Source organism: Triturus cristatus, chromosome 8, assembly GCF_964204655.1.
Source record: "Triturus cristatus chromosome 8, aTriCri1.1, whole genome shotgun sequence".
NCBI lineage: Eukaryota > Metazoa > Chordata > Amphibia > Caudata > Salamandridae > Triturus > Triturus cristatus.
This window is the reverse complement of record NC_140591.1, coordinates 719,809,505-719,828,215: the sequence shown is the minus strand read 5'-3', so window position 1 is coordinate 719,828,215 and position 18,711 is coordinate 719,809,505. Positions and strand designations below refer to the sequence as shown.

General features: G+C 40.3%; 1 protein-coding gene across 1 annotated transcript in view; it reads right to left on the bottom strand.

Moving 5' to 3' along the window:
- The window catches only part of ABCC4 (ATP binding cassette subfamily C member 4 (PEL blood group)), a 1,516,984-nt gene that overhangs the window by 879,236 nt on the left and 619,037 nt on the right, over positions 1–18,711 (bottom strand). The window contains exon 14 of the mRNA XM_085622127.1: positions 12,139–12,235. Coding sequence (XP_085478253.1) covers positions 12,139–12,235 — 97 coding nt within the window. The remainder of the gene's footprint in view (positions 1–12,138; positions 12,236–18,711) is intronic.

Sequence of the window (18,711 nt, the reverse complement as noted above, 5' to 3'; positions counted from 1 at the left end):
AACTATAATACAACAGGATCATCATAAAATCCCTCCTTTCATTACTCTTTATGAACCCCAATTGTTTTAAATCCTCTCAGAGGATCACTTCTATAGAGGGACATTGGAGAAATATCTGCGATAGGTACAAACAATTTAATGGCCTCAATTTCCTACTTCTTTTCCCTAATCTGATTAGGTCTACATAAAGCCACAAACTGTTCCCCCTCTCTTTACTTTTCCCATTAGATCAAACTGAAGTTATTTCTCATTATGCCTTTTAACTTTCTCTTTTACGGTTAATACCTACAGACTTCCCAATGTAGTCCCAGTTTCCAACGAAGATGATTGACAAATACATTACCCATTTATAAACAGGTCAAGATGTATATACGGTAAATTGCTAATAAATGTTTTTCTTTTTGTATAACTGAAAATAATACGAAAGAATGGAACTATTCAGATGTAATGTTTTCACTGCAAGTCTCGATTTAAATAAAAATATTCCAAATACCTACAGACTTTCATGGACACCCTCTTTTCTCCTTTGGCGAGCTAATTACTCTAGATGCATTCCCTAATCGCATCAAACTTGTTAAAGCTTCCTGGGACGTACCACTCTTCTAACTTTTTACAATAGCTCATCCTATGTTTTGATTAACTATCTTCAACATTTCCACCTTCCTTTACGATCTTGTAAGGGGCATAGCTATTTTCTGATAAAAAACAGAAGAACTATTTCTAGCTTCTTGATTACAGCTGCTTTCAGGGCAATATCAATATCTTTGTTTATATGTAACCCTTTATGTTATTTTTGGATTTCTTTTCCTCTTTTATTTGCCCGTCAGATCACCAAGCTTTTCAATTGATATTGGCCTAACTGAAATGTACACCAGGGTCATTGGCTAAGTTTGGAACTACTTTTTCCATTAAGTTTGTAGAAGGTGCCTCCACTGGTCTTACTAAGGAAGGCATACATAACTGTTTTGTCTCAATTCAGGAAGTCAGATGGTATAATATTTTAATAACCCCATTGGGACTTGATTGCATCAATATTTAAACCTAATGCCTCATAGATACCATGTAGAGTTTTCTGCATCATAAGCAACACATCCAACATGGAGGAAGATATAGAAGCGGATTGTATTTAGATTAGAACATCTAGACATATCGGCATTCATTTGCTTGTCCAAGACATCTAACTGACTACCTCCCCCAAGTTTTAATTCCTGGTAGTACTACTGGTAACATCATTCCAAGACCCCTCCATGACCCATGCCTCTGACAAAAAGTTTGCAACTGTATTGACTAGAGTCAATTGCGTGATGAGGAGAGGTGTAGTTTCAAAAAACCCTATAACCAAAACAGATGACAGCTGAGAAAAAAAGAAACCTGATGGATTGAGCAGGTCAGCTGATATCTATTTATCATCTCTAGATGAGTTTCTGATGGAGGTTGTAAACCCCCATTTCATTTTAATTTAAAAATGCTCTCCCACAAAGTCCTTTATAGATTGGACTAAGGGTGAAAGTACCGGTGTAACTATGGGTTTTGCTTTATCCACAGAATCACCTTTGGAAGAGTCAGATTTCTTTTACCATACTTAAGTTCTGCATAGCTGGTATTTCTTCAGTTGAAAGTGTTCGCTTTTTGCCAAAGAAAGAGGCTAACATTCATTTAGCATGTACGGTTGAAACCCTGGTTGGCTTCCATTTTGAGGGTGTCATTCAGCTGGGTTGTTTAAACTTAAAATACAAATAAATAAATAAATCTGAAAATACTAAAATCCCAGCAGCCCATCAAGGAATTAATATGTGCTCAATTCCCCACACTCTATAGAATTAAAGAAATATCTTCACTACCACCATAGCCCTTGAATAAAGTCTGATAAGTTAGTTGTGATTGTTGGAAGCAAGTGTTTCAAGACAAACAAAACCAGGTGAAATGAGCTTGAAACTGTGACTATGAATCAAACTGGCAAGTAAAATTGAACTTAATGCACGACAGGCACTAGACTGCAGGCACCTAATAAGCGGCATGTACACCGCACCAAATAACCACTTGTCCCACACCTAGCTTTTCGAGCACTGCAATAGCAGAAGTGGAAGCTGCTGCGGGCTAATCCGACTTTGCCATACTGAGCTCCAATTTTACCTGTGCTCCTATGCACCTTCACAAACATTCTTCAAGTGAAGCTGCAAAATATTTTCTACTTTATTTGTGACAAGTGACAATCCACCAGCAGTGCTTTGGATATGATAAGAAAGGTCACTACTGCAAGCTGTAGCTCTCAAAGCACTGATCGACAATTCTGCCAAAGCTGTCCACAGCAAGCTGAAACCAACTAAGGCAGTCATGATAAGTGGTCACAAGAGGGAGGTACAAGAATGGTGAATAGTAAGGTGAACGAGCACGGTAAACACAGGACCTGGGGAAGCAGTGAGAGTTCAGAAACCATTTAAATAAACTTGTTTTTCATTTTCACAGCACAAAATGAGAGCTTGCATTTGAGTCTATGATAATCTAGAGTTAGAAGGGAAAATGCTTGACTACCAACATTAATGATCACTGTGAGCCTTTGGGAGTACTATATGATATGGCTGTTGGTCCATTACATGGAGTATACTCACAAATACGGTCCTGGGTCCAGTCAGTATCATTTACTTAACCTTAGCTCAAACCTGGGAAGCTGTGGTTGCAAACAGTAAGGCTATACAAAGGAACTTAGTGTAAAGTATTTAACAGCATCAAACAACAGAATAAGAAAGTCACACAACAAGAAAGAGACACAACAACTTATAAAAATATAACATATTTTTATGAATTTTTAGAATCTTTCATCATCAAAACCCACGGACGGGTTCCAGAGACACAGATTTAAGAACAAATAAATACTTTTAAATGCAACCACAGACAAGCATTGATCAACAAAAACTTTGCAAACTGTCGAAAAGTGTGAAAACAGTTCGTTCGGCAACTCCCGCCTGCTTGGGCAACCAAATTTGACAGAGGGGAGGTCTAGGAGTCCAATAAAGAAACTTTGGACAGTTACCTGGCCACCAGAAAGTTGTTTAAGCAAGCTCCAAACTTTAGAGGATAAACCACCATAGACATCAATGGAGTGGTCCTGATCCTGAGGATCCAGACAAAAGATGCTCAAAGGATGCTCTTGGTGCTGTATGGTTTACGGGGTGAAGTGTGGTTGATCTTTGACCACAGCACTTGGTGTCCCATATCCTTGGTGTGGGTTAGTGTCTTCCTTGGGCGACAAATCCCATCTCTGATAGATAGCACTCCCGGGTTCAACAGACATTTGTGCATCTTTAGGCAATCTCAGATTTGTCTTTTGGCTTGTCCGGTGGTGACCAGTGGTGATCCCTCAAGAGTGGCTACTGCTTTGTCAGTTTGGGCTTCCACAGGTTTTATGTCCCTGATGCTGTTCCACGGGGCCAGCCAACTGACCTTTGGAGTCACTGCTTCGATCTGGCCTAGGAAACAGGTTTTCTCCGAGCCAGGAGCCACAGGGAGTTCAATCTCACCTGCCCAAAGTGCAGCAGGTGTAGTCCTTCCGATTGTGCAGCCTCTCCTAGTGCAACTTCAGAGGCAGCAGGACACTCCTCTCTTTGTCCCTTCTCCAAATCCATGGTGTACTGAGGTTCAGGGTGACTGTTTTAACGCCGGAAAGAGCCCTGAGAGGACAACGCGGTTCCTAGCCAAAGGGCTAGTAGGTATCCTCCTCTTTGGTGACAAAGTTCCTGAGATGTGTGGCATCTGTCTATCCCAGAGTGCAATATTTGGCCACTCTCAAGATGTCGGAATCTTCTCTCGATTTTCAGGTGCTTAGCACCCCACCCCAGAGGTCTGGTTGCCTAAGGGCCACACGCCACAGGGAAAACTGGTTTGGGGACAGGTATTACCTCTCTGGACCTGTTTCCAACTTGTCTATAGAACAAAATACAGCCTGCTCTGGAGCATTGTCAGAGGCGGCTTCTTCATTGAAGCTCAACACTGGGCTAACACTGTTTGCAGCCTTCCTGGGAGAGGAGGTCACACCTCACTCTGCGTCTACTGCCTTTGTTCATGAGCCTGGGAGCCATTCACATGTCTCCCCAGACAGGCAAAAAGCTGTGGGCCACGACTTGTGCAAAGCCACTTGACCACCTGGGTCACAGAGAGGCAACGTTCTAAAAGTTGCTTAACTCTAAAAGTGACATAAATCTCAGATTGACCATCAAGTTAGATTTGATGTCACAATTAATTTGATACCTTACAGTATCAAGTTAGGTAGTTCCATTCAGAAGTTAGCCAGGCTGGGATGCCAGCCGGTAACCCTGTTAGCCAAAGGGGCTACTAACCTTTCCACAGCTAAACGACAATTTGGAAGTGTGGCTTTTAAGACATATGAAAAGATATGTCCGAACATATATAGTTCCCAGCAGTAAGGCTCCATAGGCCTTCCTTAGGGAAGACTTACATACAATATTAAGGGATGTGGGGGTTTGCGATTAATGATAATGGCAAAGTCGAATTAGCAGTGCACACACTGCTCTTTCAGTCTGCAGTGCGGGGCTGGTGATCATTTTGGCATCTGTCACACTCAGGGTGGCAGAAACAGTGCTGCAGCTCTGAGTGGACACTCTGAGTTACATGCCCTTGGTACCCTACGTTCCATATACTAAGCGGTCAACCACATCCCCTTACCTAGATCTTCCAGGACTGCAGTTAACTAGTGCATTACCCATACAAGCAGTTTTAGTAAAAGTGATAGCTGGATTGGGGGTGAAAGCTTGCCAATTACCGGGTCATCCCGAACAATGGGCCAATTATGTCTGACTATTGACCTCAATTGCTTTTCCTATTTAGAGAATGTGAGAATGAGCCTAGTGGGTTCAAGAGCCTCATCTTTCTCACTTGCCAGACCTTTAGTTTTGGTGTTATATTGCAGAAGGTCACCTCTCGCTCTTTCCTTGGATTTGGCTATTGCTGCATCAACAATCTCGATTTTGTACCCTCTAGTCAAGGAAAGAGCACGGCAATCAGCTTGTGTGGTGTTTGCATCATCCTTGTCACTGCATATACGTTTGATGCGCAACATTTCCCCATAAGGGATGCTATTAATGAGATGGAGAGGGTGTGCGCTTGACGCATGCAGCACCGTGTTACCTGCTGTAGGCAGTGTTGGCAGCCAATCAGAGTCAAGCTTGTGATTGTGAGGGTTCGAGGATCCACCGCGGTCACAAGATATCAATATTTTTGTATTTTTGCATTTCTCAGGAACTTTTTAAAGCAAAGAGTGCACTCTGGACAAAGAGCTACCTCTCTGCCAAATTTGGTGTAATTCCGTTCAGCAGTTCATGATGTAGGTGCGACAAACGTTTCCTATGGAAATCAACATGGAGAAAACGCATTTTGAAACCCCCTTTATTCTCAGCCCCCGCTTGACGAATCACCCCGAAACTTTCAAGACAGGAGTTGAGTGAAGCGCCCCATTCGTTTTGAAAATTTCGCAAAGATTCTTCCACCGGTGCCAAAGATATTGGCAAAAGAAAAACGCTTTTTGAATATATATTATATATATATATATATATATATATATATATATATATATATATATATATATATATTCACTGAAAAAACCATAGGTTTCACACATGTTATAGTTAGCGGAAATTTTACTGATAAAAAACCAATGAAATTCCCCCGTTATAGTTAGTGCAGGCAACTATAACTCACGCGACCGCAATCCTCTGCTGATGACATATGTGTCTTTATGAAAAAAAAATATTTGTAATATATATAGCTAAAAATTTATGGAAGAAGACATGGGCAAATAAGTGTCTAAATACAGTATTAGCATCAGCAGAGGATTGCGGTCGCGTGAGTTATAGTTGCCTGCACTAACTATAACGGGGGAATTTCATTGGTTTTTTATCAGTAAAATTTCCGCTAACTATAACATGTGTGAAACCTATGGTTTTTTCAGTGAATTTGCAAGGTTTTTTAAATGCTAATTCCTAACTATAACGTGTGTGAAACCTATGGTTTTTTCAGTGAATTTGTACGTTTTTTTAAATGCTAAGTTACTTTACGCCATTCGTGGCGTGCGCGCCCACTTAACGCAGTTCGTTCCGTGCGCGCACGGTGCGCTTCGCGCACCGTGCGCGCACAGTGAGCACGCGGTGCGCTTTGCGCACCGCGCGCCCACTTTACGCAGTTAGTGCCGTGCACGCACGGTGGGCACGCGGTGCGCGTAGCGCACCGCGTGCCCACGTTACGCTAGATGGGCCATGTACGCACGATCCGCTTCGCGCACCGTGCGCACATGGAGGACATATGATGCGCTTCGTTGTGAAAGGTAATATTTTAATTTTTCACTATTATACATAAGCCATGCACAAATGGTGCCCTTCGGTCACCATTGGCACATGGGGTGGGGAGAGTGTGGATATTTTTATTTTTTTAATAATTTTTAACGTACGCGTACGGTAAGCGTAATCGGCGAAATTATCGAAAAAATGAAAATTCCGTTTTTGGCTTTAGGGGAACTTTGGGGACTCCATCAACATGGCTAGGTGCTTAGGAGCTGTCTAAACAGCCCCTTTACATGTTTTTGCTCTTTGTTTTTTAACCCCCTCTCAGAGTGCGAGAGAGAAAATGGCGGTCGCCACTTCCTGGTTTCGACCGATTCGAATGTTTACTAAGATCTAACAGCCAATCAGAATCGCGCTCGCGCACGTCACCGTACGCGTACGGTAAGCGCACCGTAAGCGCACCGTAAGCTGGCTCAGATATATATATTGATTTAAAGGCTATTTTCTCAGAATCTACTGAACAGATTTACACCAAACCTACTAAAGGCACTTCCTTGACCTGTAGACTACCTCTCTGCCAAATTTCAAGGAACTCTGTTCAGCCGTTCGGGCTGTAGCTGTGTCTAAAGGTCCTATGGAAAAATGCATGGGAAAAACGCATTTTGGGACCCCCCTTTTATCTCAGCCCCCGCTTGACGAATCCCCCCGAGACTTTCAGGGTAGGAGCGGAGCGTAGCGCCCCATTAGTTTTGAAAATTTCGCGAGGATTCGTCGACCGGCGCCAAAGTTATTCAAAATAGAATGTTGCGGTTTTCCTATGGAAACAGGGTCCTAACTATAACTACCTACTGGCGACCGCCAGTAGGTAATTATATATATATATATATATATATATATATATATATATATATATATATATATATATACTTACATTACTCGGGGAAGCTAAAACCTGGCAGTATTCTATTCCTTTATATGTGTATACTTTTTATTCCTTAACACACACAAATTTCAAATCCAAACAGTGTCCAGAGCACAATTTCTGCACCAAGATTTTTATTAAATATTCACTGACAATTTACCATACAATTTATTACTCCGCTTGAATGGAGGTCAATGCTGTCAAACAAACATTATACACAGGCATTCCCCTGTTAAGATGGTCACCATATGGGAATTCCAATACTGTGACCATTAACCTTTTTCTACTTGGAGCATCAAGTTCCCTAATGATATTTACTCCATGGTTGATCATATATCTCAGTTTTGGGGTTATGATTTTTAATCAACAAATTATTTTTCATAGCATACTTATAAAATTTGTCTCGTCATAAAACGTTAAATTATTTTGGTTGAAAGGCATAATAACTATCCCTAAATGATGAGAAGTTAACAATAAATGTGTTAACAGGAAAGGACAAAGCACACACCCCTGCTGCAAACCGAACCACACTTATTGCCTCATCCTTGACTAAGCTAACCCTTGTCAGTTTCAGCTATTTATCAGGTGTTAGAATATGCTAAAACTAATTAATCAGGTAAACTTGTGTGCCTGTGGATAACAAAACACAATGCCAAAGAACAATTTACTTACCTTCGGTAAGCATTTTGTGGTGGAAACTCTAACAGCAGATTCCTCATTTTCTGAAATTCCCCTAGGTGCCACGGTGGATCTGGAAATAGTTCCTGCAACAACTCTGGAGTGGCAGCAGGTGTTAACATTGGACTCCACCGTGGCCTTATTCTACCTCTGGAGCTGACAACACAGACCCACATATAGGTGCCACACCTTCGTACTTATATCAGTTTACAAGGCAACTTCCACACCCTCAGACATGGAGTCACTGACAAACTGGTAGTTAGACATTGTACTAATATCTAAACTGGGAACTGATGACCCCACAGAACAGGGAAGATGATGGACGGTGAAGACTCTGCATGTAGACAGTGTATCGACCAGAAAGAGCATTTCTGAAGGTAAGTAACTTGTTCTTCTGATGGGCAATTCTAACTGACGATCCCTCACTTTCGAAATAGAAATAGAAACCAAAGCAGTAATCCCCCAAAGGTGGTGAGTGTGAGGAGTGGAAGTTTACACCGAAAGTCCTGCAGGACCCACCTGGCACAATGGCTTTCCCTGCAGACCAGGGAGTCAATGCTATAGTGCTGTGAGAACGTATGGATGGACATCAAAGTAGCAGCCTTGAAGATACCCAGAACCAGAACACCCCTAGATAGGTCTCCAAGGCAGGGCTCCAACGGCAGAAGGATACTGCCACATTGGATTTGCCTCTGAATAGTGCACTGTGGGATAGCCTGCAGTAATGCAAACAGGATGTGCTGCAAAAATAGGGCGGGCTGCCCCTGGGACGTTTTTTCTCATTGCTCAGGGAGTGTCCAGGAGTTCCACCTACTCTTTGACTAATGAATCCTATAAATGTGTCACCTCACCAAGAGCTCATCGGAACTTTTTGTGGACTTGCGGAAGTACAGAAGAGGTCTGAACCTGCTTTTTGTGACCTGTGTGGCGACCTGAGGAGCTGGGCTTCCACCTGTACCAAGGACTCCAAGGGTCAGTTTGCTGACATTCTGCATGACTGACTACAAGGACACAAAAAGCTACAGGAGGTCTTTTTCCTGGAGTACCCAGCTGACCAATAGCAAATGGACCTGGACTGGACTATACTAGTGGACTCTGCTGACTGCTAGCCTTAGAAGAGACCATGAGGATCTGCTCCAGAAAGTCTGCAAAGAAACGAAGCCTGAAGATACAATTCTTGACTGTGTGAAGTTGTGACTAGTATCTGCCCAATGGGAGGACTTCAGCTGCCATGAAATTTGAGTTTTGCCACTCTGAGCTGTCCCTGCCAAAACCAACTGCTTCAATGGGACCTCGTCAAATGGCTTTCCTTCTTCGAGATATCTTTACCAAATTCAGTCTGCAGCCTTGCCCCACTGAAGGATTTCAACTCCCATTTCAGAGACTAAGCCAGAAGGTGAAATCTTTAATGGGGATGACCTGCTTGGGGTATCCAACATCGACTCTATAGAGGTTGGTCTGAAAGCGTGCCTAGGTCCCTTTCAACAGCTAGTAGTGGCTTCTGATTGGCGCTTTGCTTTGTCTTCATGCTTTTGAACCAAAACTTAAAACAAATAAGATCCATGGTTCCCCTTAATGGATCTTAGTTGTTGTGTGTTCATTTTTCTTAGTAAATATTTCTCAATTTTCAGAAAATCGTTGTGGGTTTCTAATTTTGTTGTGTTCTGACTTTTTAATTGTTTTGGTATTGGTAGTTATTTTACACACTTTCCTGCCGTTAAACCCGTCTGTGCTGTGCCGCAGCTTGCAGGGGTTGAGTCCAGGTTTAGTTGCTGAACTTGTGTGTTGGGCCTCACAGGATTTGGAACTTACTATTTGGGAAGGACTTGCATGTCACCCAACTAATAACCTTTTTTCTTGAGGATTAATTTATCCTGTAAATGTTCGAAAATCATTTTCTAAAAAGTTTTATGCAATAGAAAAATACCAGATATTTTAATGACATTATCTGTCAAGGTGAAATTTTCCATCAGACTGTACCAGCTGTCCTATCTACACCATTTTTAGATCTTGGCTACAGACTGTTGTGGAAAGATCTATTGCGGACAATATCAGTAATTACACTGGGCTTTGGATCAGACCATTGCTAATCAATCGTTGACCTTCTATTCAATCTCATTTGTTTGCTTCTTATTCAATTGCTTTACTCCCTCTGCCTCTTTCCTCCCTCCTTGTGGTTCTCCCCACCATGGAGTATAGCTTATTTAGTCTACTTTTGATTGAATAACTTGAAGCCTTCCAAAACTTACATTCAGGGAGCTACTTTTTTATGTTGGCTTGTCTATTGTTTACTACATCCTACCCATCCTGCTCAGCTTTAATTAAATAACTCCTCTCTGTAGCTTCCCCATCCCTCCCTGCTCATCACGAAGCTTCTCAGAGGCATTTACCTGCTTACCCAATCCTCCACTACTTGGTCATTGGACAGATACACAACGTGTGCTGCCAGATCATTATTTGTAGACTGCAAAGATGCATGAGAACTCATTACCAGATGGCTACTTCCCAGCTGGCCAAAGAAAAGTATAACCAGAACCTTCTCCTCAGCATTTTGAGCATTAACAGCAAGATAGAACACCCTGGAAAATGTAACACTGCTTCCTGCGCACAAAAATTTCACTTGGATACTGCTAAGTCAGACGTGCAGCTGGAGCTCTGATGGCTGCTAGCCAGTCTCTTTTTTTCTACTTGGAAACCCCAGTCCAACAAAGAAGTCTAGAATTGCTGACCCCAAACAAGATGGAGCATTATCTAGCTCTCACAAGAGTTCTGAGGGCTACGCAATATAAACCAAGTAGTGCAGGTGAAATGAATGGTGATTCTGCTTGGAGAGCACACCTCCTCCCTGTTCATAGGCTTGCTTATTTCAATTTTGTGGCATTGAGGCATAGGGCATAGACCCATCTCAACCCTCAGGGGATTTGGCGCCAAATGTAGTACTCTTAAACCACACTTTGGCATCCACTGCTTTGCTGCCCAGAGGTTAGCACCTGGTTGGCTGATAGAAGTTTCAGTAAGATCCCTGGTTGTGCCCTTAGCCATGCTGGACCCACAACCCCACTTTGACCTGAGGCCAGATTCCTGCTCTTCTCTCTTTAGAATTGAGATCTAGACTTGCTTGACATTGAGCCATTTGTCTGGTGTTTACTATAACATTCAATGACACATATATTTCAATTTAAACTATTGATTGGTAATGTTCTCATTGAAGACAGTCTTGATTTTTAATTATACTCCCCTATTAATGTTTATTAGTGATATATTGTACACTTTTTTTTGTTTTTGGAAGTGGCATGATACTTAGTCCTTTCCGCTGTCCCGAACAAGTACCTTACCCTTTGGCTGTAGCCAAAATACTAATTCTAAACTAACCCTTACCTTAGGCAATACAATGCTCCAAACCCTGGCTTTAACGTTTTGAGATTAAACTCAACCTGATCTTTACATAACCCCACCCCTAATTATTATCTTGTCTATAACCCTAAATATTTTGCTTACCCTAACTCTAACAATATTATGAGTGAGTACTAAAAGCTAACATTAGCATTAATCATGATCCTAACCATAAGCATGATCCTCAATATATCAGATATCATATCTTAAGTATAACTCTGAATCCAGAATGGACAGAAGACTCATAATGGTGTCTTACACATCCCATATTCCTTTTTTAATCTTCTCCCCACTATCTACCAAATAAAGTGTAATATCCAAACGGGAGGTGATAGGGTTTTTTTGTCTTTATCTGGCTACTTTGCCTCTTTCTCCCTGTGAGAACCCTCAAAGTAACAAGAGCCCGCCCGTCATTAGAGGATTATTTGTCAAGCGTGGAATCAGAGTGAAATGTATTGTAAATGATGCATGAGGATAACAAGATAGTTGGAGAAGGACTTAAGTAGTAAAATCACTCAATTTACATATGTACATGAAATGCCCAAGTACTGAAACATCAGGAATCTATCAGAAAAGAAGACAAGCCTACAAAGAGTCTTCTAACTCACAAAATTACAGTAAATGATTTTCCCCGCTTTTGGCCTAATGATCAATAGCCCTTGTTGAAGCAGACACGAAGAGGCAAATTTACTGGCCAAATGGCTCAAGTATGAATTTCGTAAGAAAAGTGGCAAAGTCAATAAAGTACTTTGAAAAGAAAATTAATGTGCAGGCCATTGGGTGAAGTTACCTAAAATAGTATAACTATAACATGCACTGTGAAACATCTAAAGATACTGTAATAAAAGAATTTACCTCTTTCAGTATAAGGATCTGTTTTGCCGCTGTGAGGTACTGTAATTGATGGGTAACCAAGATACAAATTTTTTTATGTAACGCTTGGCCAATGCACCTGCAAATGAAATAAGCTACTTTAGAAACAGGGTTTTAAACAATAGTTGTTTAGACATTTGTTGCTCTTGCTCTTCCTCTTCAATGCCACTGTTACTCCCCAAATAGCATAAGGACATAAGAAATTAGGTGCTTGGCCGAAACAGTGCTTCATCAAATGAAATCTACCTTCAGTAATAAATAGGGGTCCAGATATATAAAGCTATTTAGTGTTCGCAAATCCTGCGATCCACCCAATCACAACAACAATGAATTAAGAAATGCACATTGAATCTCAATTTGGAAGGGGCATGGTTGGGTGTCCCTTCCAAACTGCAATTTAAAATGCTATGCAACAATGGGTCAGAACCACAACTTTGTTTGAACACCATTGATAGGTTAACAACTACCCAAATTAGGTGGTAAGCCATTTGGCAACCCTTAGAACCCCTTTCCACTTTTGAAAATAAAAAGGGGACATTTAAAAAAAAAAAACAGCTGTGTTTCCTTTAAAAAGAATACGCTGCATTGAAAAAAATGGGTTACCTTATTTCAATGAGATCACATGCATGGTGGTCTACTGACCCCTAGAGGCAACTATCTCTGTCTTGGCATTCAGAGTGAGTGACTAGCAATTTGCAACCAACCTTAAGAATACTAATGAGGTCAGTCAAATTGTGACCCACTGGGGATGGTGAATTTGCAAACAATAATAGCACATTAGTTGGTTCACAAAATAAAAATCAATGTGCAAAAAAGTCAGTGCAAATCTAGTGAACACTTTCTGCAAACCAATTCTTTATATATCAGGCTCTAGGTTCTTTGTGGAAAGAACAGCCCTTACTGATTGTTTAAGGACCTGTGTGTGTTGCTGCTGTTCTCACCCTCAAAGAATAACAATACTTATACTACTCAAATTCATTTGGGCTGAAATGTGTCCTGCTGCATTAACCATTTGAGTTTATTAACGGAGTTAGGCTAGTAACATCGATTAGGTCAATGGGGTGTTCCTGCATTTGTTTTGATTAGATAGGAAAACCTAGTACAGTATCAAGGAAAGCCTCAAGCACATTTGTTGTGGGAAGGACTGAACCAACTGGAACATTCAATTCTAAAATTGAGACTAAAGTTCAATATTTACATTAAACATTAGCAGCCAGGGATTCTTACCTGAAGATTTCCTTGCATGGGCTTTGTTTTTGCACAATCACAGATGTTCTTGAGGAATGCTACACTCACTTATTAAGAAAGATTTCCAAATGGATTTCATATAAATGTGCTATGTAAGAGTTAGTACCTCAAGCAACAGAGCAGTGGCAGCTTTGCTGTCTGAATAAAAAGCACCATCACTGGCAAAGGATCTGTGAGAAATTGGGTTGTTGGTTGAATGGGGTGTTAGCCCTGTTGAAACAACAGCCACAATCCATGTCTGGGTGAACCACAAAAGGCACAAAATTAACCTGTGCTTAAACCTATAGTAGCGTGGTGCAAAAGCGGTCATGCTTAATTTAAAGTCAATGTGTTAAGTGTTTATGCCGCATACAAACCGTAATAATGTGAAAACACAACACAAGAAAAATCGAACAGCAATTTAGAATAAGTGAGTACATTTTATTAACCTTTTTGACACCAAAATGACAAAAGCCCAATAAGTAGAACCACAGTTATGAATTTTAAAGCCTGAGGTAAAAACTAGTGATAAAAAATCAAAGTGGAAAAAGTGACATCTAGGGGCATATTTACAGCAGAATGGAGAAGAGTGGGGTTAAGAAAACATTGCTAATGCCACGCTTCTCTGTTCTGAAAATGCAGGGATGTACCGTGTTCACAAGAATGCGGCACACCCTTGCGTTTCCCCTAGCGCTGGCGCTGAGTTCAGCTGCCTACGCCAACGCAGGCACCCTTGCACTATAGTGCAAGGCTGTCATTGTTGGGGGGAGCCATTGTTCATGTGCAGTAAGGTCCCGCTTTCTGCACATAAACAATCTTTAAATGCTGTTTTGTAACTTCCATGTGTGCTTTTTAATGCACTAAGTACTAAGCCAACAAAAACAAATTTAGCAAAAATAAGAGAGTGAAGGCAAAACGTTTGGGGGAAGACCACCTTAAAGCTGTAAGGTCTAACAGGACCCTCCTGCTGATTCTTCCTCAAATCATTAAGGGAATATCCACAAGGATGGAAGTAAGATTTGAAACAAAGTTATTACATCTGGAACTGAGGTTGGGTTCCTCCTTATGTCTGACACCATTAACATCATCTAGAAACGTAACTGTTAGACATAAAATAAAATTCATATAGAAATGTTGGCAGAGCACTAATTTGCTTTAGTTATTTACTTTATTAAGAACAGCCGAACAAATGTATTAAAAAAGACTTTTGCCTGTGTTAATGGAGGCTTCCCTGAAACAAACTGCTTGATCATTTTCAGTGTCTGGAATTAAAAAGCTAATTGATATTATGAGAAATGTATTAGTTAGTGGTATATTTCTATTTTATGCACTCTTTTGTGATCATTAGGTTGCATGCATTCCATTTGAATTTATTGCTAGAAATGCTAAATGTAAAATATCCAGCAATACAATAATCTTCATATATTTATTATTTCTTTTTAACTGTATATGAGTAAAAATGTAAGGCTTATAGTTCTATTTCTAGCATTTTAGTTGTACAGGTGATTTTAGATTTATAAAGGAAGTTTTTTATAATACATCAACTGATTCAAGAAGATACTTTTGAAGCCTTGGATCTCTTTATTTTTCAAAATCAGTAGGAAGTAAATTAACTGCTAAATCTCGTCTTGCTACTAACAAATTTAATGCAAATTTGTTTGTTTCTGATCGTTCTATATTTTTGTATGCTTCTGTAACTATTTTGATGTGCATAACAATGTTCTCCCATTTAGCAAAGTTTTTTTCAAAATATATATATAAGATCTTAATGCACTTCACAAGTGGCATGGTAAAATGGTGGACCAAATTTGCCACCATTAGTATATGAGGATTAGCAGTCTAGTTACTGAATAGCAGAAAAAAAGCAACGGGGGATCAAGCACTTGAGCACTGTAAGAGATGTTCTAGACTAAGGGACTCTATGGTCCAGTAGAAGGCTGGGGAGCCGAAACGCATAAACCGCCCTTTTTACTTTTGCTTTGCACTATGGTGTGCCAATAAACACTTCTCAAAAATTACCTCTTGTTGTGGAGCCGTGAACTCCCTCGCTGTGAGGAGGAGCGAAGGATCCTTGATATATATACACATACATATATATATATATATTCACTGAAAAAACCATAGGTTTCACACACGTTATAGTTAGGAATTAGCATTTAAAAAACCTTGCAAATTCACTTAAAAAACCATAGGTTTCACACATGTTATAGTTAGCTGTACATTTCACTCGTAAAAAACCAATGAAATTCCACGTTATAGTTAGATCAGGTAACTATAACTTGCGCGCCCACAATAAACTGCTGATGACGTCACATATTACATCACTCATGACATGGTCAGTGACATCACTCATCACATCAATGATGACATCTGAAATGACACATTGTGGATTGCGGTCGCGCAAGTTATAGTTACCTGATCTAACTATAACGTGGAATTTAATTGTTTTTTTTACGAGTGAAATGTACAGCTAACTATAACATGTGTGAAACCTATGGTTTTTTAAGTGAATTTGCAAGGTTTTTTAAATGCTAATTCCTAACTATAACGTGTGTGAAACCTATGGTTTTTTCAGTGAATTTGTACGGTTTTTTAAACGCTAAGTTATGTATTTATTTTTTAAATTTTTTTCTGATTTTTCACCGTGCGCACACCCTGCGCGCACGGTGCGCTTCGCGCGCCGTGCGCGCGCTGTGGGCAGTTCATACCGTGCGCGCCTCGCCTTTTTTTACACAGTAACAATTTTTTTTTCTCCCTTGCGGGTCCTTCAATTTATTTAATAAATGTGATTGTTATTTCGTTTTTTTTTTTTTGCCGTGCGCGTATGGTAAGCTTACCGGACGCGCACTCCGCGATTTTTTTTTTAAATTATTAAATGTATTTTTCGTACTTTTTGGTCCTTCGTGGATCCCCTGACAAACGCTAGGGGGTCTGCAACTCTCTTCGTTGCCCCCTTTTCACATTATCCACCTTTGTTTTTCAGTGCGAGAGACAGAAAATGGCGGCCGACACTTTCTGATTTCGACCGATTCGAATGTTTACAGTCATGTAACCACCAATCAGAATTGAGCTCGCGCACGGCACCGTACGCGTACGGTAAGCTTACCGTAAGCGCACGGAGCGCGCTTACAGATATATATATTGATTTAAATGCTATTTTCTCAGGACCTACTGAACAGATTTACACCAGACCTGCAAAAGGCACATCTCTGACCTGAGGACTACCTCTCTGCCAAATTTCAAGTAATTCTGTTCAGCGTTCGGGCTGTAGCTCGGACTAAAGGTCCTATGGGAAAATGCATGGGGAAAACGCGTTTTGGGACCCCCCTTTTTTCTCAGCCCCCGCTTGACGAATCCCCCCGAGACTTTCAGGGTCGGAGCGGAGCGCCCCACCTATTTTGAAAATTTCGCGAGGATTCGTCAACCGGCGCCAAAGTTATTCCAAATAGAATGTTGCGGATTTCCTATGGAAACACGGTCCTAACTAGAACTATCTACTGGCGACCGCCAGTAGATAATATATATACGTATATATATATATATATATATATATATATATATATATATATATATAAATAGAAACAGTCCTGTCCGCACTCTTCTCTCAGCGGAACCTTAGGCACGGACCTCTCAACTCCAGGAATCAATTACGAAGTCCCACAACACAGAAAGTGGGTGAAGCAGTGATGGTTTATTAGCAAATTCAAACCAGGAAAATCACAGGACCAGTGTCCTCCATGACACGTTTCGCTCCACGCAGGGAGCTTGATCACATGATGCGTCTCCGTATTGTGACGTGTTAAATAGAAACAATGGGCACAACCAGCTTAAGAAAAAAGCTGTAATGGCTCGAAAGAAATAGAAAACAGACTGCATCAATCTACTTGTCCAATACATCGAAATAATAATATTGTTATAGTTATAATCATGTGCAAAATACGCAAAATTTCCATGAGAAAAATGTAATGTGTATAAATACATAAAAGTACATAGAAGTGGTTTCCATAATCATTACATAGTATATTAGAATACGTTTTTTTTAAAAAAAATTCACTTCTGTAGTAACCTACATCACAGTTGGTAGTAACTTTCAAGAAATAGAGGGCAAGTGTCCAAATTGAATACCCAACAAAGATGACAAATCTCTAAAGGAAGAGCCTAAAAAACTAATATGAAACTCGAAAATACACAGTGACTGCATTGGACTTATAGCATCCTGTAAATGTCATGCATAAACTAATTGGTAAACCGAGATATCGGAGGAGATACAGCATATATCAACTTAGTCAGTTTGGCAGCAAATATATCTCACTAAAGTGCAAGTGCAAAAGTGAAGAGCTGGTCACATATATAAAAACCAAAGGCCAAAAACCATAGGCTAAAAAGAGACCAGAAGATGACCAAACAATGGATAAAATCTCATATCAGTCAGATTAGCAGCATATGTATCAAAATAACACTACTAGTGCAGAAATTGTCAATATGCTAAAAAAGACCAAAAAATGGATAAAAAATCTCCTATTGTCAAAATTGCATGATAAAAGTTGTAAAAATACAGTCAGAGTTTCACATGATGATAAATAGTCTGTTTGTTCCTAAAAAACTAAAGTGCATAAAAACCAGTGCAAAATAGTGTTATATACAACAATTAGAATCATTAGCAGCAAGGGAAAAGACCCTAAATCGTTTAGGCCAAAGCAATCCTAAAGTGCGAGTGCAGTAATAAATAGAACGGATAAAAAAATAGTAGAAAAAACAACACAGAACAGACCAACTCGATACAGAAAAGGAATGTACAGAAAGTACTGATACAAGGCAAGATATGTCAATCATAAAAAATTATGCAGATCTTCATTCGTGTTAAGGCCATTAGGAACTCTTGTGTCGAGAGCTAAAATGAAATGAGACTCTCGTTGTCTCAGTAGCTTGTCTCGATTACCTCCCCGTCCGGGGTTGGCAACTGACCCTATAACTGTATACTCCAAATCCTTTAGTTTATTCTCATGAACAGATTTGAAGTGCCTTGCGACCGGATAGTTATGGTCAGAATTGACAATGGCCCTAACATGTTGTAAGATACGCTTTTGCACAGGGGGTTTGGAGCTAACAATATATTCCAGATTGAAGGTGCACTTAAGTTTGTAGATGGCATATTCAGTACGGCAGGTTAAATGTTCTTGGATTGCTATCTCCTTATCACTGAAAGCTGTTTTATAGTGAGTGCTGTTTGTAGCAAATGTACACGCACGGCAAGAATTACATTTAAAGAACCGAGTCCTAGTAAGCCAAGTACTTTTAGTTTTTACCTCAGGCATAGGTCTCACAAGG